The sequence below is a fragment of the Mustela erminea genome, chromosome 9, assembly GCF_009829155.1.
Source record: "Mustela erminea isolate mMusErm1 chromosome 9, mMusErm1.Pri, whole genome shotgun sequence".
Lineage (NCBI taxonomy): Eukaryota > Metazoa > Chordata > Mammalia > Carnivora > Mustelidae > Mustela > Mustela erminea.
This window is the reverse complement of record NC_045622.1, coordinates 18,910,550-18,934,163: the sequence shown is the minus strand read 5'-3', so window position 1 is coordinate 18,934,163 and position 23,614 is coordinate 18,910,550. Positions and strand designations below refer to the sequence as shown.

The following is a 23,614-nucleotide window of genomic DNA, read 5'->3' as shown; positions in this document are numbered from 1 at the left end:
GCTCTGTGATGGGAAAAAGCTTAATAAGCTTGTGTAATGGAACATTGTGAACAAGACAGGGAACGGTAGACACAAGTGTGAAGATCTAGCCAGGCCTCAGGGCAGATGAGGAGTCTAGATTTTATTAAATGCAATGAAATGCCATTGAAGGGCTTTAAGCAAGGAAGATACATGATCTTATAAAATACAAAATACAAAAAATACAGTATAATACAAAATACAAAAAAAATCCTCTGGCTGCTGTTTTTAGACTAGAATGGATGGTTTCATCATCATCTGTAAGGGGAAGATGATCTTCAGATTGGGAAAGGTTAAACACAAAACAGTAAAAAAAGCATTGAAGCCAAAATGGCAGAAAAGAGGAAGGCATAACTTAAACAATTAAAATGAATTAAAAACTCTTAGAACAAAGCAGAAGTTACTTCAGGGAACTTAAAGTACTTGCCAAGTGACAGAGAGCCACTGCCAAAAAATCAAAGGAAATGTCAGAAAACTGAAAAGACCAAATGCTCCCATCTTCAATAGAAGAGAGAATTTCACATGCAGACTAGAGGCAAGCACTCTTTTCCTAAAAATCTCATGTAAAATCCTCAAAGTGACTGAAATGGGACCGGTAAACATTTAGAAAAGAACATTGTGATTATTTCCTAATAGCACAAATGGATGTAAGAAAGATTATGTAAAATTAAACCAGTTCCCACTGTGGTAGTGGTGATGGTTGTGGGGGTGGTGGTTGACAGATTTTTCAGACTGAAAATATCTCAGTTGCTCTATGTATTTGGATGGGACCTTCAATAAAATCATGGAATCTCAAAGGTTCTTGGAACTTCGTCAGTAATTTATTCCAAATGTCTAACCTATAGAAGATTCTTTTCCCCCTGCACCATCCCAGTAATTTTTTAGAGAACAACTTCTTTTTTTTTTTTTTTTTTTTTTTTTTTTTTTTTTTTTTTTAGAGAACAACTTCTTGAACATAACAAAAGATAATTCCTTCCACTTTGGAATTGTTTGAAATATATTGCTGAAAATCTATTTCCATGTAAATGTAAACCATTGATCCTACCTCTTTTCTCTGGACCATTGTCAATGTAATTTTTCTCCCATGTGTCCTTTGTGTTAAGTTTTCAGGATGTGTCATGCTATAAGTATGGAAAACAGAGAGAGATACCTTCAGTATTTATTTGTGATTGAACAACCATACCAAAAGGTCTAATTAGGAGCTCATTGTCACGCTAGAGTGAGGTCTCCAGAATCATGTTGAAGGACTCTTCTTTGTTTATTTCCCCCCCTATTAAAAAAAAAACAAACCCTATATTTGGATCAGGTGATTGTCAAGCCTAGAGGTAAAACAAAGCTGAAGAAGAGAGATATGTTGGATGATTGAATTTGGATTCAATAAGAGTATTAACAGGATGTGACAATTAGTTGAAGCTGATAAATTTTAACAGCAATAAAGTAGTTCCATAATCATTTTTCCAAAATTCCCCATATAACTAAAAATGACTCTGCAACAATTCAAGTGAAAAATACTTCGGAATTTTAATTGACAACAAGCTCATTTTGAGTGAGATATGGCAGCAAATGTATTTGAATCGACATACCTTCTGAAGCAGGTGTGGTCATAATTCCCCTGGATTTATGCTGGTCAGACCACAGGGGGAACATCATTTCCTGTTATAAATGTCACTTTGAGAATCATGCTGACAATCTAAAAATCCTCCTGAGAAAGTGACAAGAACAGTTTGAGGACCCCTTCATGGAGTGTGGGAAGGGAAGAGGAATGTACAGAATTTGACTGAATGTAAAGAAAAACTTCTTTAAACAGTAGAAGGGACAGGTACCTGGGTGGGCTTACTTAGCTAAGCATCTGCCTTCAGCTCAGGTCTTGATCCCAGGGTGCTGGAATTCAGTCCTCCATAGTCCCCGCTCAGTGGGGAGTCTACCTCTCCCTCTGCCCCTCCCCCCTGCTCATGCTCTCTCTCTTGCTCTCTCCTTCAAATAAAAAAATAAAATCTTAAAAAAAAATCTTCTTTTTAAAAGATTTTTGTTTTGTTTTGTTTTGTTTTGTTTTTGACAGAGAGAGAGAGAGAGAGTGAGAGGGGCAGAGGGAGAAGCAGACTCCCCAGGGGAGCAGGGAGACTCTGGGATCACGACCAACTGAGCCACCCAGGCACCCCCCAAAATAAAATCTTTTCTTAAAAATCAGAAGGGACTAACTTGGGAAGTAGTAAGCTCTTACCCCTAAAAAGGGTCGAGCCTATTCATCAGGAATGTTCTTGGGGAATTCATGAATTGAACAAGTTGAATTAAGTCAACTTTAATTTCTTTTCCAAGCTTAATACACTGTGCTTTAAGGGCTGGCCTTCAAAACAACATAGAGTTTATGGCCTGGTGGCTCCCTGCCCAGGAAGAAGATCCGATCTTGGCGACCTTCTGCTATTCTGTCATATGTTAGGAAAGAGAATTTCCTGCCTATGGTTCGTTTACAGTCAGCTGTTACTCTCCCGTTCTTTTTTGGAATATCGGTGTCAAGCTTCCCCTTTTGGAAAGGGAGCAGGAGGGAATAAGAAGGGGGAGGGGGAGATTTTTGTATTAATCTTTCATTTCAGTTCCAGGCATTCTTAATTGAGTGGTTATAACAAATCTGAATTTGAATTTAAAGTTTCAGGTTTCCCTTACAGAGATGGGGCGGGGGCGCTGAAACAACTGTTAGGGCTAGGGAGTGGCTAATAGTTGGAAGAAGCCAAACCACAGCTGTCTTCTTTTAAACTAAAAAAAGAAAAGAAAAAAAGCGATTAGAGCAGGAGGGAGCTGCCCCCACCCACAGCACCGCTCTTGGGCTAACCTTTGGGTTACCTCCCTGGACGAGGAGGTGAACATGGGAACGGGTGCACCTCACTCCTCTCCGCTCCTCCTAAGCAGGGATTATCTTGCTGTGTTCATAGTGTCCGGAACTAACTAATCAAGGCTAGACAAAGAATAGATTGGAAGAACAGAAGGGGCTGGGGTCGGGGGAGAGAAGCCCAGAGCTTCTCCTGTACAGTGTATATTACAGATGACATCATTGCCTGAAAGAGATTCGGCCCTCCCCTTCCCGGAGCTGGAGGCAAGCATGCGTGTGCGGGAGCAGGAGTGGGGTTGCCTGGAGGGTGTGAATTGGTGCGAGGGGGTGTGCCTATGCTGGGGAGAGCTGCTGGGATGTGAAAGGGAGACCTGGAGACAGCCGGCTAGCAGAGAAACCGCGAGGTCTGGAGGTGTTTGCGCCGCTCTAAGCTCCGCCCCTCGCTCCGCCGCCGTGTTCTGCCCGGGGAGGGGCACGCCTGTTTGGGGGTGGGGAGTGTATGCACGAGGGGTGGGTCCGTGGCAGCGGTGGGGGTGGACAGCCGCCTGCGCATGTCAAGGCTGACTGAACATACGCGGTCAAAGGGGACCTGGAGAAGGGCAGTAGGTCACCGCCACCCAGGGTCCGGGACCGGGCACGATCCTGGGGCGAGCTCCGGGGAAGGGGCCCACCCTCCCTGTCCCCTCTCCCTGAGATCGGCAGCGCGACAGGAGCTTCCGCCTCCTTCCCCGCCCCTCCGGACCTTCCCGGGGAGCGGAGGGCGGGTGTGGACGGTACCGAGGTGGAACGAATTTTGGAGCTCAGACGGGTGGCCCGGGTGGCTTCGGGTGTCGGGGGGCACGCCCAGCTTGGAGAGCCGGTGCAGGCGGATGAAGCCGAAGCTCCTGGGTCTTGGCGGAACCTGGTCTGAGCATAGTTATTCCCAGGGGAGGTGAGAGGAGGATCAACATGGACCCCTTCGACAGCCCAGCCGCCTAGAGCCCTCCGTGCTGCTCTCTTCGGAGCTGAGCTGTCACCGAGGCGCAAACAGAAGCCTCTGAGCGCCTGGAATTTGTGAAGTTCCGGGGTGGGCGGGGAAGGCACTGTCCGTGGTGCTGAGCCGGATCCCAGCAACGGGCTCCAGGGAGAGCGCGCGAAGCTGCTGATGGGCTCCCTCGAATTGGGGCGGCGCGCTAGGGTAGCTTGGAGCTGAAACCCCCGCCCGGCTCGGAAAGCCTCCCCAGTCGCCGGCGCTTGACCCTTATTTCAGTCAGAAAGTCGCCCCCTTGGGGCAGTTCGTCCCAAAGGGTTTCCTCGAAAGTATCTGAGAGGGCGAGTTGTTGACCAAGGGAATCTCTCTGTTTAGCCCCGGAAGCCACCCGCCGGAAAAAAGATGCCTGCCTTCAACAGATTGTTTCCCCTGGCTTCCCTCGTGCTCGTCTTCTGGGGTAAGTACCGGCACCCTGCCGTGCGAAATGCAGATAACAGTAATAATGCCAACAATAATAACACTTAATTCATGTCGTTTGTGACAGAAAGGAGCCCTGGTTGGCTTCCCTCTATGCTTGTCTGCCAGACAAGGAGCTCCATAGGGGTTCCATGAGAGCTGGGATTTTGAGATTGGAAAAACACGTCCTCAATCCTGCTGCTTTATTCCTGAGCCACCGTTGGTGGTTTTTCCACTCCTCTTCCTGTTACCTGTTAATTCCAAAGTATTTTTTTCCCCTTTTCCTTTGCTGAAAGGGAAGGTAGATACGTTCATTATGAAAAATCTCAGTTGCATTTACATTTCATTTTTCAATGAGGAATCAGTCGGTCTTCAGATTAATTCCCATGTCTTTTTTTTTTTTTTTTTTTAAAGCTGGATGCACGCATTTTGAGAATGAAAACAGTTTAGCTGTCGGTCCATTTTTAAAATTCTAACAAGGAAAATAGGCTTCAGCCATTTGCAGCAATGTCTTTGATAAATGAGCACCTGGGCATTGCATCTTTATGCTTTGGTGTTTGGGCACCAATGTTTTTTTGCTTTCAGAAATGAATAGGTTCTTGTTTGTTGTGAGGAAATAAGGTGACCTTCTCCTTCCAAATACGGAAGACCTTCACTTGCAACAGTAGGGCTAAGCAGAGTAGTGTCCAGGTAGGGTGCCTGCATGTGTGTAGAGAGAGTTAAGGAGTCTATGTGATAACATTTGAATATTTGATTGAGAGAATGCTTTACTCTGTGTATGTATATGCCTATGTTTGAATGTGTGAGCATGTTAGAATGGGCATCTGAATAGATTGGTGAAGATGTGTGGTGTGCCTGTGTGTGTGTGTGTGTGTGTGTGTGTGTGTGTGTTGGTTGGTTGTGTAGTTCTGGGCATCTCTGTCTTGATGACTCTGATTAGATCCTCAGGTCAAATATAGGTGCTCTTCAGTTAACAGATTGCTTCACATAATCTTCTACATTCCCACTTTTTCCATGTTTTTACCTTTCTGTATGCTAAAAGTCAATAACCAGTATAATTAGAAGTGATTGTGCCCACCTGCTTAATTGGAACTGGGCATGTGGGATTATCCTCCCATTCTGCCTGTGCAATGGCAAATATGCTGATGGGAATTGCCTCTTTGCCTTAGTATCACTTTATTAAGCCTCCGACTTACTGGCTGCCAGCGTTATCTGGATTTTGCATGTGACCAAAAGCAAAGTCAAGCTTCCTGTTGAACAAAATGCCTGATGAGATAGTCCAGGAAGGACAAAGAGGAAGAGTAATGCCAGTCCCAAGGGCAGACTCACCGCCCTCCATCCCCAGTAGAGTAGACTAGACCTGAAGATGAAGCCAACATAATAGGTTGCCAATGATCTCACCTGCCTTGAAGATTTAAGGCTGGAATTTCCTCAGGGAAGGCTAAGACTAGGGACATGAGGCTTAGGAGAAGTTGGTCTGGCTGGGTAAAAAAGAGTGTGAGTAAAACAATGGGAGATGAAGTGGGTGAGAGCCTTGTAAAGCCCTTGTAAAAGGCTCTACAGAATCTTTCTTCCCAAACCTTAATTTAAATTTTTAGCTCCCTGCCTGAATTCCAGCAGAGAGGGTGAGCATGCCTTCTCCCAAGCACCTCTTTGGACTTACAAAGCCTGGCTTGGAGTCTTAGCTCTGCCATCTGCTTGCTATGTAACAATCTTAGAGTATCTGGTTCCTCATATGTAAAGTTTGAATGTTGGAACAGATAATATTTAAGACTGAATAGTAAGGAAGTATTTACAGAATATTGCTAAACTTGGCAATGTCCACGCCTCTCCTCACACCACTCCCCACCCCACCCCAACATAGAACCTTTGGGAGAAGTGTGCACATCACACCCATCCTTGGTAATTCTCAGCTTCTTCATAACTGGAACATTGTTTCACAAAACTTAAAAGCTGCAGAAGGAAAGAGAGATGGTTTGGGAAACTTGGCCATCAAATGTAAGAGAAAGGGCCTCGTTTCACATAGGCAATTTCATTTTATTTGAATGTAATTCTAGTATTGGAAACCACTTCGACTAGATACGTTCTCCTCCCCAAGCTGATTATTCACATGATGCAAATAGGAATAGAAAGAATATTTTCCATTATATTACTGTCTGCATCTCTTGAAAAAACTTCCCTTATTTCTTTTAATAAAGTTTATAATGATAATTAAAAGAAAACTCTATACTTGCCTGGTGCTTTATAGTTTACAAAGCATTTTTCAATCCATTACTTCTTTTTGGTCACCCTATCGATCCTTGGGGGTAATCAGGGGGAAATAGTATCATTTCCAATTTAGAAGTGAGAGAATGAACTCAAGGAGAGGGAAGGACTTGCTAGAGAACTCTTTTCTCCCGATTTCAGTCTCTTATTACTTGTTCTAGCACTTCTTATGGACACATGTCCTGCTCCGCAGGATTGCAAGATAGGTATCATCCTCTCATCCCTTTTCTGAGCCATCACCCTTTCTCCCCTCCGCCAAACCATTGCCTTTCCTACGGGCCTCCTGAGCCTCTAGGCCCAGGTCTATTCTCCCAGATGTCTGCTATGTTGGGTGGGGAATATTTTCCTCTCTTCCCCCAGCAGCCCATCTTGCTGGGTCCCATTCTTTCAAGGCTCTGCTAAGTGACTGGCTAATCTGATAGACAAATTACTTCAGGGTGTTAATATCTACAGATAACTTCATTTATTACCCTCCTTTGGAAAGTATTTACATTCTAATCAAAGCCTTTATTATCGTAGCACAAGGAAAAGAATTCTAGAGCAAAGTCAGGAATGCCCAAAGAAGAAAAAGATTAGAGGAGTTGGTTCAATACACATTACTTTCTACCTTATAATAGATTGATATTATTCCTTAATTAAATATAATCATTAGTAATAACATCATATTCTACCTTTTTAGAAGTTTCTTCATTATTTTTTTAATTTTATTTATGCTTTTGATAGAGAGAGCACAAGCAGGGGGAGCAGCAGAGGGAGAGGGAGAAGCAGGCTCCCTGCTGAGCAGAAAGCCTGATATGGGGCTCGATCCCAGCACCCTGAGATTATGAACTGAGCCAAAGTCAGATGCTTAATGGACTGAGCCACCCAGGTGCCCCAAGTTTCTTTATTATTACTATGGAAATTGAAGAAGAGACCAAAAGTGAAGTGATCTGGCCAAGACTATTCTAGTTTGTTCTTTACAGTCAGCAATGTGGACTGGATATCTACCATGTGTACAACCATTCTTGGACAGCTAGAGGATTTCAGAGAGGGGCCGTCTCCATGGGCTGGAGAAACAGATGTCACCTCTTGATGGATGGAGCAGCAAGTCATATTGCAAAGGGCAAGCAAAGAGGGATGAGAGAATTTTGTGGCCATTTTGCAATGTATTATCCAGGACCTCACGAGCAGAATTCTGTGAGAAGGGAATCAGTAGCACTCGTTCTCTGGGGCAGTTTTCCTGACTGCATATATTCTCTCCCCGCTCCTTTAACTGTAAATGAACTGACGTACCCCCATTTAAGACCAGTTCATCTACATCACCTGTGACCTATGAGAGGATGTGTGGTCCAGCAAATTATTCCTTTTCAAACCCCAGCAGCTCTACTACACCTTCATCCAAGCAAAACCATTGAGCCATCTCTCAGTCTCAGCGGTGTGTACCAGCCTCTTAACTACTCTCTTTGCTTCCGCACTTGCCCTTCCTCACCTCTTCCGTTTATTCTCAACAACATAGCAGTCAGGTCATGTAATTTTGTATAAATCATATCTTTCTTCCACTCAGAATACTCCAGTGTTCTCCAAGTCACTCTGAGCAAAAGTCAAGGGTAAGGTTCTAACTGTGGTCTGCAAGACCAGCCATGATCTGGCCCTGGTTTCTGTCTCCTTCTTTCTCACTCTGTTCCCTGTGCTTTATTGTGCTTTTTGCTTTTGATAGACACTCCCCCCTCCCCAGGACCCCTGAAATGCTATTCCCTCTATCTGGCATACTTCCACACTGATATTTGTATATCTCATTTCTTCCCCTCATTTCTTTCCTTCAGTGCCTGCTCATTGTCACCCTCTCAATGAGGCTGTCTCCAATGTGTCTGAGCTCCTCTACTCTGTTTTACTTTTTCTCATAGCACTTATTGTAACATAATGTATCTTGTTTTTCTCACCCTCCCCTGGAATATAGACTCTCTGAGAGCAGGGATGGTTTCTGTTTTGTTCCCTGTTGTATTGTCAGTGCCTAGAACAGTGCCTGGCACACAACAAGCACACAGCATATTTGTTGAGTAGGTGAGCAAAGAGATGAGGGGTAAAATACCTTAACAAGGGCTAGTGTACAAAGCACATTCATATAAATAATTCCATAGAATTTCCATGATGACTCCATTAGAGAGATGTTATTTCCAACATTCTGTTGATGAATGAACCGAGTCTTTGGGGTTAAAGATAAACCCAGGCCTTCCATTGCCAAATACATCTTCATCCTGCCTCTGATTTTGTAACTGTGCATTCCTTGGTACATTTTCAACCATGCTGCTTTGAAGTCATCATCATTGAACTAACTTATCTTCACCATGTCTCATTAAATATGAATGTGCCCCAAGGCTCCCTTCTACACAGAGTTCTCAAGGCACAAGCTCTGCATCTCTGTTCATTCCCAAGCTTTTGCAAAGACCACACCTTCTTCTCTTACACATCACATTCTGAAAGTGTTTCTGGTCAGTTCTCTCCAAATAGGGACCTTTTCCCCAAAAAGGGATGGTCCATATACAGAATCAGGAGACCCTCTTGCAGATTGCCCAATAAGACGAGCCCCAACTTGTTTGAGAGTTTTAAAACCAATTAACTTTATTTTACGTTGATGTTTTAAACTTCAACATAGTGCCACTTGTTTGTTTGTTTGTTTGTTTGTTTTTAAAGAAAGGCAGACTATCCAGTGCCTCATTTGGATGTGTCTGGAGTCTTGGAAAATAGACTCCTCTATGTTCTTTTCCAAATGGACCTTGAGAGCTTGTTTGGAGGTTCACAGCCACTCATATACCCTTGAGCAGAGAACAGTCCTCCTCTGTAAGGTCGTCCCCTCTCACTGAGTGCACAGTTTTGGGAAGGATACACGTGGAGCAGTGAGGGAGGAAGGGAACACCTGCCTAACCAGAGATATGAGCCAGATCAACCCTGGCTACCAGTGGGGTGACATATCCTAGGGCCACTTGCTTTTTAAATTCTGTGTTTAATAGTGACATTTTTTGCCTTCGAAGCCAGTCGAATGTAATTTATTTTTTGACTCAATTAGTCGGTCAATCTCATTTTAAGCTCTAAATAAAGCTTTCCTCTGTTTTTAGAATGAACAGCCTGCCAATACAGAGACAAACTAACCATTTATAGTGTGCTAGCCTTTAAATAGCAATGTGTATTGTTTCATTTTTTAAGGGGTTCTGTTTTTATTATTAATTCATCAGAAGGGGCCTTATAAGTCCTGATATAAGAATCCTTTGTGGCCATCCCACTTTTTAATCTTCTATACAATGAAGTGTAAACTCTTACCAAGTAGGGTGGCTTTTTTTTTTTTTTTTTTTTTGCATTTGTAAACAGCTTCAGCACCAGAAAATTATTTTTTTTTCAATAAGCTAAACTTACTTTCTTGTAACTTTTGGAACTGGACAGAAATTCCTTTCTCTTCTATAGGCCAGCCTTCAAATATTTGAAGACAGATAAGTGTCTTCACTGTGTCCAAGCCAGGCACCCCTCATCCTCCTGTCTGTTTCTCCCCAGATTTTGTCCCCAGACCCTGCACCATATTGCTCCCCTCTGGGCCTGCACTCATTGAACAACTTCCTTTTGCAAACTGTGACACCCTGAACGGATCATAATGGTCCAGATTTGTTCTGAACAGTATGGAGGGCCTGTTGCTCCCTCGTTCTGCACATTGTACATCTGTTAATGCAGCCCACATTTGCACTTGCTTTGCTGGCAGCCACATCCCACTTTTGACTCATTCTGAAAGCACAGTCTGATGTGCTCAGACTTTTTTAATGGGTTATAAGTTTCTAGAGAACAGGGACTGGAGGTCCAGAACTCCATGTGGCATACAAGGTGTCCCCCTGATTCTGACCTCTCTCCAGATTTTTGACTTTGTTTCTCTCTATTCTCTGCAAAAAGCATCACTCTGGCCGAGGGTCTGTTCCCTTGTCTTCCTCACTGCTGCTCCATCCCCCACCAGGCATCAGAATTACCTACATTTTTTTTTCATAAAGTTCAGATATAATTACATCTCTCCATGGCTTGCAGACATCTGACCCCTCATGTTGTGAAGGCCATACAAAGGTCTTCACAGTGTTCTAACCCCAGCCTCCTCTTCTTCTTCTTCCTCTCTCCCCAGTCCAACCAGGAATAATTGGCCCTCCTCTGGGAACAGAGCCCATCACCAGCATAGCACTCATCATGGCCCCATTTCACGATACTTTGGAGTATGCGTTCCCTGCTAGATTCTAGATGCCTTTAGGGTGTGGTTAGCGTTCAGTTCATTGTTGCATCTCAGCCTAGCACCAGGCCTGGCCTGGAGTAGATTTCAGCAATGGTTACTGAATGCAGGGGTGCATGGTGGTCAGTGGATGAGTGTGTGTGTGTGCCCTGTTTCCCACCTAGACTCTAAGTCTTTGAGGGCAGGAGTCAGGGCTGCGCCACACCCTAACTGCATCCTGGGAGGTTTGCAATGACCTCCAGGTCATTCACGGCTCCTCTAGCTCACTCCCCGCCCGCTCTGAGTATGCACCCTTGGGGAGCACAGGTGCCGATGTACGGACACATACATGCAATTTTCAAGTTTGTCTCATGACTCTTTCTTCTCTGTCTCTCCTCTCTCCCTCTTGTTCTCCAACGTCACTCTCCCGGTGCCGGCTTCCCCCACACCTCCTGTTTCTTCCCTGTCACTGGCCTCTCTGCAGTCAGCGTCTGCTTCCCTGTATGTGTGGAAGTGCCCTCGGAGACGGAGGCCGTTCAGGGCAACCCCATGAAGCTGCGCTGCATCTCCTGCATGAAGAGGGAGGAGGTGGAGGCCACCACGGTGGTGGAGTGGTTCTACAGGCCCGAGGGCGGTAAAGATTTCCTTGTATGTCTGGCTGCGGACGCTGGCCTTTCTTTTGCTTGCCTCTGCTATTACGGGCCTGGATCCTGAGAGTCCGGGAATGCAAAGATCTGACAGACCCTGGCTCTTTCTTTTCAAAGCACTGACAGCTCCCCTGCAGATACCTGACAGCCCAGCCTCTGTGAAAGGAAGGGCGCCTGGCCAGCTGCAAGCATCCCTGCTTACACGCAGGGGAAGGGGGAGAAGAGAGAAATAGCATTTAGCGCCGACTGTGCGCTAGTCACCGGATAAGGCACCTCGTAGGTGTTTTTAATTTTCTGCACTGTCCTAGGGGATGGATTAGATTAGCAGGAGCACTGAAACGACACTCAGCATCATTATGTGGAATAGCGTAGGCTAGCTCATTGAAATCGCACAGTCTCAGTGAAGTAAGACTTGCAGGGATGACCAAGCTGCTTTTCTTCTCCTCCTCCTCCTCTCCCTCCTCCCCTTCCTCCTCTTCCTCCTCCTCCTTCTTTTTATTTAAATTCAATTATCCAACTTAGTGTACATCATCTGTTTCTGATGTAGCTTTCAATCCTTTATCAGTTGGGTACAACACCCAGCGCTCCTCACACCACGTGCGCTCCTTAATGCCCACCCCCCAGTGACCCCATCCCCCACCCACCTGCCCCAAGCCGCTTTTCAGCTGGTATACCCAGTACAGCCGCATCCGGGAGTCAAATATTTAAATAGTCCTGTGGTGGGTATTTAGCTATGCCTAGCCTCCCAAGGGGCCTCACCACCATGCGTCCCGCTAGGAACCTCGGGAGGTCCCCATGTTCTAGAGACAGGTATCACCCTGACAGAGCAGGGAGCCTCCAAGCCCCGCCCCGTGCTGTAGCTAATGTCAGTTCTGATTGGTTGGAGCCACTGCCAATATGGTTGTTACGCGCTTTGAATACCACCTAGGGGATGCCCATTACTCATGCTTTCACTGACCCCGGGACCTCGCTGCCTGCCTCCGTTCGAGTCTGGATTCCACAACTTATGGGTTCTGTGCCCTGGAACAATTTGCTTCGCCCCTCTGTGCCTCAGCATCCTCATCTCTAAAATGGGGGTGCGAAACACAGCTACCTCAGAGAATTGTTACCGTCAGAGTTGTTAGCTTTAACTTTTAACACTATTTAGAATAGCCCTGGGATATAGGAAGCACGATATAAGTGTTTGCTAGAGAAGAGGTATACGTCCGTAAGTGAGGCGCCTGGGGCGCGGAGAAGTTAAGTTAATAAGAGAGCTTAGATTCAAACCAGGGACACAAGGTTTTTCTTACTGCCCTATCCCACCTTCCTGCAGGCAAGTTTCTTTTCTACAAAGACTTCATGGTGACAATAATAGGGGGAAGTTGAGTGTTTGCTTCAATTGGGTGCCAACACCGGAATCAGTAGATGTCCCCCAAATCTCGGTTTTTCACCCACAGTTGACTGTGACTGACACTGGTCCCCAGGTTACAGGAACCTGGATGTCTGGCTGGGTGCGAAGGCTCCCACTGACCTCAGGCCTGGTTCTATGCCAACCCCCAACTCGGCCTCCATGGCTGCCCAAAATGAGTAGAAGTTGACTCAGAAGGAAGAAAAGAAACTTTAGAAAGTTGTAATGTACATACAGAGCAACGCTGTCTCCTAGAAATGTTTGTGACAATGGGAATGCTCTATCTGTGCTGTCCAGTACAGTAGCCACTGGCTACAGGTGGCCACTGAGCACTTGAAATATGTCTAGTGCAATGGAGGGATTGAATTTTACATTTTATTTCATTTCTAGTTATTTAATTTTTACTGTAGAGAGCCATGCGTGCCAAGTGGAGACTAGAATGGACAGCACGCCTGTGGAGAATAAAGAGCTGTAGAGAGTGAGAAGGTGTGTGGGGGGTGTCTGAGAAAACCAGTTTTGAGACCACATTTCACTTATAATTCAGCTCAAAATGAAAGACCTGAGGTATGCATATCAGTTGGCAGCTCTGTTGATCTGTGACACCTTTTGCGTCCTCGGTCCCCTTCCTGTGACCTGACCCAGACGGACCACATCCTCTCAGTGAGAACCAGATCAGAGAGACAAGTTTTGAGGCCAAGGCTTTCAGATGTCTTCGTGACGCAGGAAGCCGCCTTTCTGGGTCTCTGCTCTGTTCTCTCCCCGGCTGCCCCCGTGACACATCTTACTCTCTCTTGCTCTCTGTCTCCTTCCAGTTCTTTCTTTCTCCCAACTTCCCCACTCCTGGTCTCCTGTATGCTTCACTCACCTTTTAAAAACTTTTTTAAAAAATATTTTATTTATTTGAGAGAGAGAGAGAGAGCATGAGCAGGGGGGAGTGGAGGGGCAGGGGAGCCCAATGTGGGGCTGGATCCTGGAACCCTGGGATCATGACCTGAGCCAAAGGCAGACGCCTAACTGACTGAGCCACCCAGGAATCCCCTTCCCGCACCTTCTTTCATGTTCTTCCTTTGCACCTCTTTTTTCCTGCCAGCCTTCTTCCTGCCTCCTCCTTTCTGCCTCTTGCTTTGCTTTGTCCAGATGCCCTGACACCTGTTTACCTTTGCTCATCTTTCCCTGCCTTTCTCTCTTCCCTGCCCTTCTCTGAGCCTCATCCCACTCCTATTCTTGGGATCTCCTTGTAACCTTGTCCCCTTTCTTCCCTGTCCCTGCCGTGCCCTGTCCCCATCCCAGCTCTCAGACCGGATTTTCTCTCCCGACCCTACTCTCTTTTGCTTCTCTACCTGTAGATCTACGAGTATCGGAACGGCCAGCAGGAGGTGGAGAGTCCCTTCCAGGGACGTCTGCAGTGGAATGGGAGCAAAGACTTGCAGGACGTGTCCATCACTGTGCTTAACGTCACTCTGAATGACTCTGGCCTCTACACCTGCAACGTGTCCCGGGAGTTTGCTTTTGAGGCGCATCGCCCCTTTGTGAAAACTACACGGCTGATCCCCCTCCGAGTCACCGAGGAGGGTGAGGCTGGGGCGGAGGGTCTCCAGGGTGCCCTGCTCTTGGGGGAAGGAGGACAGTGGGCTTCCACCCAAATGACAACCTTGCAGAGTACAAAACCCATATATTGAGAGTGGCAATACCTAAAAATGTCAGCATTGACTTCCTGTAGCGGCCAGTTTCCTGAAAACTGCCTGATAGCTTGCCTCTCTGTGCCTTTCTTCAGAGCAGAAAGGCTCAGGGATGACAGCAGAATGACCTCTTCCTTCATCCCTAACTCTTGTCCTTAGAGAAGGAAGACAGCCTCCACAAAGCCCAAAGCTGCCAAATCAGCTGCACCTGGTTCTCTGGCTTATGTTGAATCCCTGACTCGCTGGGCACAGGGCACGCTCATGAGGTCATCTAGAGGTCCTCAAACCCTCCTGTGTGTAAGCCATACACATCCCTGAACCAGCGGTGCTCAAACTTCAGCAAGCCTCAAAATCCCCTGCAGGACTTTTTAAAAATGCAGACTTTCTGATTCTGTAGATAGAGCTTGGGGATTTGCACATCTAACAAATTGCCAGGAGATGCTCCAGCTGCCGGGGACCACACTTTGAGAACCACTCCTCTAAACCAAAGTTGGACAGCCTTTTGTTTTCTGTTCCCCTCCCCCAAATAATCACGCAAGCAATCTCCTTCCCCATCCCCGGCATCTCTCATTATATAACCGCATTCTCAACTGGGAGAACAAACTTTCTAGTCTTTAGTTTAAAATCTTCAGATTTCCCACAGCTAGTTTGTTGCTGGGGTGGGAGGTGCGGGGAAGCCCTTTCATCAACCCAACTCAAAAGTTTCTCTTTTAATCCAGTCCAGAATCCAGGGCGAAGTTTGAGTGTTCTCATGCCCGGTCCTTGTGCTTCCTTCCTTTCTTTTTTTTTAAAGATTTTATTTATTTACTTAGCAGAGATCACAAGTAACCAGAGAGGCAGGCAGAGAGAGAGAGAGAGAGAGAGAGAGAGAGGAAGCAGGCTCCCTGCTGAGCAGAGAGCACGATGCGGGTCTCGATCCCAGGACGATAGGATCATGACCTGAGCTGAATGAAGGCAGAGGCTTAACCCACTGAGCCACCCAGGTGCCCCGGTCCTTGTGCTTTCAAGGGACTCTGGGAACTGTGGCTCCTAGCCCCTTGCCAACACTCCCTCACGTGTCAGAGAGTGATATATGCATGTTCTTGTGTGTTTTCTTTCTTTCTTTTTTTTTTTAAAGATTTTATTTATTTATTTGACAGAGAGAAATCACAAGTAGTCGGAGAGGCAGGCAGAGAGAGAGAGAGAGAGAGGAGGAAGCAGGCTCCCTGCTGAGCAAAGAGCCCCATGCGGGACTCGATCCCAGACCTGAGATCATGACCTGAGCCGAAGGCAGCGGCTTAACCCACTGAGCCACCCAGGCGCCCTCTTGTGTGTTTTCTGATCCATGTTCAATGATGGTTCCATTTCTCTTAGCCTGTTCTCAGGCAGTCTATTTCCAGCATCTTCTTAGCTTTATTGCTGCCTCAAGATGCCGGGTCGTAAGAAGGCAAAAGGTGTGGGACATGAAAGAAGAGGTCAAAGTCAAGATAGGGCATTTCCTAGGATTTCCAAGAATCCTGACTTCCAAACCATAAGTGTGTGTTTTTCTCATGTTATTGTGATAGAATTCATAATGCAAACTTGAGAGCGAATGGCAGGTCAAGAGGTCATGATTCAAACGGAAGATAGGTCAGTTCTGAACGTGCAGAAGCACTCTCGGACCACTGGCATTGAGACCTGATGAGCCATTTTCCCCATCTGGGCCGGTCTCCTCTTGTGTACAACGAGTGTGTTGGCCTGGAAGCTCTCTAAGGTATTTTTCTGTTCAGAAGTTCCATTAGCCTCTCTGTTTACACACCTCTCCTCCCTGGGGAGCAGGGGCTGGCGCCCTCTGCTGCTCACCACGGGGAACTGCTGGCTGCTGACAGCTCGCCACTAGGAAGGTGCCTGTCTGCACCCACTGCGCTCCCAGGCTTTTGCCTCCAGAAACCCTCACGCAGCCAGTGGAAGGTGTGCCAAAGCTGAACCAGTCCGCCTACTGGGCGCCAGAGCCAGGCTTGGGTAAAAATAGAAGGAAAACAAGTTTGTTGTCGGAACCACAGATCCTCTTGGGATGCTAGGACTGGAAGGAAGCTTGGCTCTCATTTCATGCAGGGGTTCTGAGCAAAGAGCAGGCGTCGGAATCGCCCAGGGGGCTTGTCTTCCGTGTGGACATCTCAGTACCGCTCTTGTGGGTGTGAGTTCGGAGGGTCGGAGTGAGACCTGGCGTGTGTCAGTAGAAATGACTCCCTCGGGGAATGCCTGGAGGGTGCAGCTCTGGTGTCCCTCATTTTGGGGTGGGGAGATCAGTGAGGGGCTTGCCTAGAGACGTGAAGCAAATTAGCACCTGACGCAGGACTCCAAGCCAGATCTTTTGCCCACCAGGCTAGCTCTGTGTCCATGGCATCTTCTCCTTCTACCACCATCACACTCCCTGCTACTCTTTCTTCTCCTTTTCATAACTTTTTCCCCTTCCCTCTTCTCGTCCCCTCCCCCTTCTCTTCCCTCTCCCTTTCCCCATCCCTTCTCTGCTCCTTCCCCTTCCTCTCCCACTCCCCTTTCCCCATCCTTTCCCTTCCCTTCCCTCCTCTTTCTCTTCCTCAGTGACCCCCTGGCAGCCTCCGAGAATACCCCCCCCCATACTACTGGTCTCATAAGGCTCAGAGCCACATGCCCCACCATGACATGCCCCACTGCCTGTCCTCCATTCCTAGAGTCTCCCAGAACCTCTCTGGTTTTCTTTGCTCAAGCTGAAATTATCCTACCCTAAGCTCTGGCCTCTTGGCTCTAAGACAAAAATCTGAGGTCTTTTTACCTAGAAGTGAGTAAAAATAGTGAGCCTAGATACCTTCTTGTGTTACTACTTCTGGGCTATTGCATTAATACAATGCGTGCTTTAAGATGAATATGTCCTAAATCAGGTAGTGTCAAGGCCACAAAAAGACATTTGATGTGTATGGTGTTCTTCTGGGCTTCAGGCTGCATCTCTGACCTCCAGCTCCAGGAGGTCCAGCATCCAGGAAACCTGGATGATCGTGGAGCCTTTAGACTGCTCCTCTGAGCCGAGGGTCTTGGCGATGGCTATTCTGTGCTTTGAATGAGCTAATGAGCGAGGCCTTATGGATGACGGGGGCTATGAATAACCAGGGACCATGAATCTAATGTACAGGTAGGAGCTAGCAGTGGGAGATGTGACTAAAACCTTCCTTTCCACTAGAAAGGAGGATCTGTCAGGACACGCGCCATGGAGCATGTTTTAATTGTCATTTTGGTTGGCCATGAAACGAAGATCAATATTTATTTATATACATTCATTCAACAAATATTTACAGAGTACTTCAAATATTCTGGCATTAGACAATAGGCTGATAATTCAGAAATAAGTGAAATACGTTCTTAATAAGCCCACCACCAGTAGGGAAGACAGGGAAACCCATGGCAGTACACCCTTAGGAGGGTCACGATGGACCAGGAGGACAAGTGCACGGAGGAGGACACCCTCTGCATGAGAGGCTGAGGAAGGCTTCGCAGCCCGGGCCTTTGGTGGCATCTGGGAGAGTGGTCAGGGGACTGAACAGCAGGAGAGGATGCTGAGACAGAGGTAGCAGAGTGAGGGGCAGTCCCATCGAGGAAGAGGAAAGGGTTTGGATTGATGTCCGCGGATCCCAAAAGACCACAGTGTATATGGGAGCGCAAGTTTTGCCCGTGCGTCGGATGGCAATGAAGAGAGCAGGGCCTGGAGATGAATGGTCCCACCTGCCGCGCTCACAGAGCTCGGTCTTTCTCCCGAGGGCGGCAGGGAGCACAGAGGGTTCTAAGCATGACAAAGGCAGGATCAGATTTGTGTTTCAGAAAGCCCGGTTAGTACATGCAATGCTCCTGTTCTCATTTCTGTTTGGGTTTGGGATGACGTGGAAGGCAGACAGTGCGAAGGACCCTGTTTCCAGTCTGGTCTTGTAGAGAACATGCCCAGCCCCGTAGAGGACAAAGTGGCTGAACTAGACACGTTCCCCACATCTGCATAGACCATCACATCTCACCAGATGTTCTGGAACACAGTAGGTAGTGTCAGGGTGGGAACGGTTACCCTGGCCTTACCTTTTAGGGAGATGAGTCTCCAATAAGGGAAATGACTCTTCACATAAAACCGGGACCCAGTTCTTATCTCTCACTCGGTTCCCAGATTCCTCCCGTGGCTCTGTGATTTCTTCCACTCCCCATTCCTCCGCACCCCCCGCTCCAGAAGGAAGTCAGTGAGCGAATGGGCAGAGAGTAGTGTCGGATGGTATTAAACCTCTCCGACATCTGAGTTCCTTAGCCCCAGGGCTTATTTAAGCGACACTTAAAAATAGGTCTCATATATCTCGGAGCCAGTGACAGCTCTGGCTTTGCCTGGCGTGCATATTCTGAACCCTCTGTCCCCCTTGCAGCCGGAGAAGACTTCACCTCTGTGGTCTCGGAGATCATGATGTACATCCTCCTAGTCTTCCTCACCTTGTGGCTGCTCATCGAGATGATATATTGCTACAGGAAGGTCTCAAAGGCCGAAGAGGCAGCCCAAGAAAACGCGTAAGTTCGAAGAGGCCAAAAATAAGGCTAACGGGCACCTTCAGAGCGCTTGCCCTCACAGTCGAGGTGCTAAGCAATTGACACGGTCCTCCGCTGTCCTCACTATGATCTTCATGGTAGGCAGCATCGATACACCCATTTTAGAGCTGAGAAAACTGAGCCCTGGAGAGTTTGCCCAAGATCATTATAAGAGGCAAAGCAAAAGTTTTGATTCGTGCCTGCTAACTCTTGACGGGGACACTTAACCTCTGATGTAAAATAAGACCCATAAGCCACCATCCCAGTCCTACAAAATTCGCATTATTATGATCATCTTACAGAGGCTGAAGCGGGCTCATAGAGGTTAAGTGGCTTGCGGAGGCCATACAGATAATGAGAGGAGAGGCTGGGATTTAGGCCTCTTGATTCCAAACATTTGTGCTCTTTCTGTCACACTGAGCCATTTGCTGTACACTTCGGAGCTCATCAGGCCATCTGGGCACCGCCTTTTCTTAGCTAAGGAGCTTGGAGCCACACGATCTTTGCCCTGGAGCTCAGCAGCAATTGAATACCCAGAGTAGGGGCTCTCATCCTCCAAGGTCCAGACCATACCGTGGCCATGTTCACCAAGGCCCTAGGGGAGTGAGCACATCTGAGAAATGATGGGGTCTGAGGGTCTAAGAGGCCGCTCTGGCCTGTTAATTTGGGGAGAGGAAAGCGCAGAACGGTCATAGATTTACAACGCTAGCAACAATGCAGAGGTGATATCCTAAAAACTGGAGGCAGATAAGATCACCTAAAAATGTTTGGTAAAGAAAGTATATTACGGGGCACCTGGGTGGCTCAGTGGGTTAAAGCCTCTGCCTTTGGCTCGGGTCATGATCCCAGGGTCCTGGGATCGAGCCCCACGTCGGGCTCTCTGCTCTGTGGGGAGCCTGCTTCCTCCTCTCTCTCTTTCTGCCTGCCTCTTTGCCTACTTGTGCTCTCTGTCTGTCAAATAAATAAATAAAAATCTTAAAAAAAAAAAAAAAGAAAGTATATTAGATGATGCTATGATCTCAGGAAAGTAAAAATTACAACTGATACAAGGATAGAAAGTAATGATATGCTGGGGAAGATTGTCATTCCTGGTGAAACCAAGGTTCTCACGTTTTAATGCTTGGACAGAAAGTGCCTACAACTGGGCCCGCACACAAAACAGTTGGAACCGAGGCCCCCAGCAGAGCCAGGATCCTCCAAAGGCTACAACATATGTCAAGGACAGATGAGAAAACCAGTCTGCCAGCCTGGAGAAAAACCCAAGGAAACTTACCTGTCTTGGCCTGACTCCCAAAGAGAAACAGAAAAGATTCTCGAGAATTAGTAACCACAAGCCTGCAGTCACCACGTTTGGGATTTAAATTTATACTACCTGCATGATCCAGGAACCTCTAAGCTGAGCAATTCAATTAAAAAATTAGTCCCCAGACAGTGATAACCATATAGGAACAAATGGAAAACCATTCTGAAGGGACCCTCTCTCAGCTGAGGCTTACCAGGATTCCCCGTGTAAAGCACAGCTGGATCTGATTTCACAGTCTGATCCAAAGCTAAAAGCCAGCACAGGCAAGACAAGGAACAAATGGCAGGATTAAATCCCAGGAACTTCAGACACAGGATTTGGTAGAATTTTGAAAATAAGTTCATTTGAGAGAGTTAAAGCAATAAAATAAAAGCATAAGAATAGAGTCAGTTGCTAAGAAAAACAAACAGGCAGATTTCATTTTATTTTTTAAAGATTTTATTTATTTATTTGATAGAGAGACATCACTAGCAGGCAGAGAGGCAGAGAGAGAGGGGGAAGCAGGCTCCCTGCTGAACAGAGAGCCCGATGCGGGGCTTGATCCCAGGACCCTGAGACCATGACCTGAGCCGAAGGGAGATGTTTAACCGACTGAGCCACCCATGCACCCCACGCACAGGCAAATTTTAAATAATTTAAGAAATCTGGAAATGAAAAGTAGAGTCAATAAAATTTTAAAATGTGATGGAGGGGTTCACCAGAAGATTAGATACGGAGGAGCAGGGCATCAACATAATTAAGCAGTACGGGGTGAAGCCCAGAGATTTAAAAAGATGGGCTATCACAATGAAAGATGAAGGAAGAAAATGAGAATACCCATTAGAACAGAACAGACAAAACGGAGGAGAAATGATATTCAGGGATACAGTGGCTGAGGAAAGATTCCTCAGATCCAGGAAGCATGACGTGTCCTGCGAAGCATAAATACTAAACCGAAACACTAGTCATCCCTAAACCGAAGAAGGGCGGCTACTCAGGTTACCTCCAGCAAATTCCAGTGGGGTTAGAACTGCCTATGATATGAGAAACATGTCTGCTGGCTTCTGTTCAATATTACCTTGCAGATCCTAGGGAGTGTACTAAGTAAATACAGAGGGAAAAAAAAAAAGAGTAAAAATTGTAAGGGAAGACACCAAAGTATCATGATTCATACCCAATATAATTATCTATTGTTGGCTGGCAACCCCCTCTGGAGCTTCCCCAGTGTGATGGGTAGCCAGGGAGAGACGGAAGGAAGAGGCAGGCCTTTCCAGATGGAATTAAACCAGGGAAATTACTTACACCACTTTCCCTGGGCAGCCACAGGACGAGCCTGCCAGAATCTTAAAGGCTTGTGTAGATAGAGGCCTTAACTGGGTTCAGACGGGTATATACTGTCCAGATAGTCTCAACACCACATCACTGTCTTCAGACCGTGTCCCTGGGACAGCTTCTGGGAATGGGGAAGGTAGGCAGAATGCACACCCCAGGAAAAGCCGGCGGGGGGTGGGGGGGTTGGGGGGTGGGCGGCTTGACTGCTGGCCACAGGTCACCCAACAGCCAAGTCCTGCCCGTGACTTCCCCCACCACCTACATAGAAAATCCAAGGGAAGCTGTGGACAAACCATTAGAGCCCGTGAGCACATTTCACAGGAGGGTAGATACAAATCAAAACACAAAAGTATAAAAACCACCTGTAGTCCAACCACAGACATTTAGAAAAACATTGAAATAGAACATTTGAAAAAAAAATTCCATCACAGTGGCAACAAACACTGTCCGGCACCTAGGAATACATTTGATGAAAATGTGCGAGAACTTTCAGGAAATTGCAAAACTTTACTGGAAGACTTAAGACCTAAGTAAATGGGAGAATCAGACCTCACTGATGCAAACATGGCAATTCTCTCTGAACTTAATCTGTAAATTCAATGACATTTCCACCAAAACCCCTGTTGGATTGTTCAAGGAACTCGGTTAGTGGATCTTAAAGGTCACATGGAAGACGGAAGGGCCAAAACTAGTCCAAACCAAGCGATGCCCAGATTGTGACTCTTTTCTCCACCTGATCTCTGTTGTGCATTATTCTTTGGTTTTGCTTCTTGGTGGGCAACGCTTCTGATCATTCTTAGCTCATGAGCCATCGTTTGCCTATTTCAAAGAAAGAGCACTATTTAGTGAAGGTGGCTGGTAGGACTTTCCCTATCCGACATGAAGATTTCCTATAGAGCTATTAGAGAGAAGAGTTTATCCGTACTGACCTAGGCATGCAGCAGGAAGAGAGCAAAGCCGAGAGCCCCCCTCCAAATGGGTCAGAATAAAAAGATCCCCCCCCACACACTAAACAGAAGTAAATTGTGAGTGGATTTAAAGACAAGGTAAAATGTACAACTTAAAAAGCCTATCATGGGAAAATAGAAGACACTATCTTCATTACCTTAGGAGAGAGGATTTCTTAAAATGCAAAAGGCATGGAGAGGAAAGGTAATTTTCATGACACCATATATGAAAATCAGTTTAGAGACAAGAGACCCGGAGAAGATATTTTCAAGACACGAAGCCATCAAAGAAAAATCCAGGGGTGGGTGAGGGGCTCCGTCAGTTAAGAGGCTGACTCTTTATTTTGGCTCCGGTCATGATCTCAGGGTCCTGGGACTGAGTTCCATGCTCAGTGGGGAGATTGCTTCAGGATTGATTCTCTCTCTCTCCTGCTGCCCCTCCCCCTAAAAGAAAAAAAAAAAAAAAAAAACCAAGAGAAAAGAAAAGAGAAAGGGAAAGGGAAAGAAAAGGAAAAATCCATGAGGGGGAAAAAAAAACAGGAAAACTGGGAAAGCATGTGAACGAATTACAGAAGCAGAAACCCGAATCACTTAAAAACTTACAGCGTTAGCAGTAATCAGGGAAATGGACATTAAAGCAACTATAAAATATAATTTCACACCCCACAGTGTGGTCCACATTTTAGCCTGAGACCCATGTGGACCAATGAGAAGATTCATGCATTGCTAGGGGAAGGGAAAAAACTAGGCAGTGTCTAGTATTCTAGCCCCCGCTGAAAGGGACATTCTAGTTTTCTCCTGGGAAACAGAGGCAGAAGGAAATGCGGAGCTGTTCTGCGGACATCCTTGTTCCTGTGCCCCACTCCTTCCCCTTTCTTGGGTTCCCACCCCTGGGTAGGAAAGTACTGATTCTCTCCTCCCGTCTGCCTTCCTCCAGGTCTGACTATCTTGCCATCCCGTCGGAGAACAAAGAGAGTTCGGCTGTACCCGTGGAGGAATAGAGGCGGGCGCCTGGGGTGGCGAACAGGGAAGGGCCGGGGACGCTGCATCCG

At 46.7% G+C, this 23,614-nt stretch overlaps 1 protein-coding gene across 7 annotated transcripts; it reads left to right on the top strand.

The window, feature by feature from the left end:
- Positions 1-3,097: 3,097 nt before the first annotated feature.
- On the top strand, positions 3,098-23,614 carry SCN3B (sodium voltage-gated channel beta subunit 3). Of its 7 annotated transcripts, none has more exons than XM_032357911.1 (6): positions 3,118-3,246; positions 4,188-4,269; positions 11,228-11,391; positions 14,124-14,349; positions 18,845-18,983; positions 23,500-23,614. In XM_032357911.1, exons 2-6 carry the CDS (start codon positions 4,215-4,217, stop codon positions 23,561-23,563), a joined length of 648 nt encoding a protein of 215 aa, XP_032213802.1. In that variant the 5' UTR covers positions 3,118-3,246; positions 4,188-4,214; the 3' UTR covers positions 23,564-23,614. The 7 variants fall into 7 exon arrangements, with proteins under 7 accessions (XP_032213799.1, XP_032213802.1, XP_032213796.1 ...); XM_032357905.1 differs by lacking the exon at positions 3,118-3,246 and adding an exon at positions 3,333-3,615; XM_032357907.1 differs by lacking the exon at positions 3,118-3,246 and adding an exon at positions 3,349-3,444.

Excerpts from the sequence above, each read along its gene's own strand:
- SCN3B (XM_032357905.1), top strand. The coding sequence starts at position 3,394 with ATGTCAAGGCTGACTGAACATACGCGGTCAAAGGGGACCTGGAGAAGG. Across the intron at positions 4,270-11,227 it reads CCTCGTGCTCGTCTTCTGGG|TCAGCGTCTGCTTCCCTGTA; the intron begins GTAAGTACCGGC and ends GCCTCTCTGCAG. Across the intron at positions 11,392-14,123 it reads AGGGCGGTAAAGATTTCCTT|ATCTACGAGTATCGGAACGG; the intron begins GTATGTCTGGCT and ends CTCTACCTGTAG.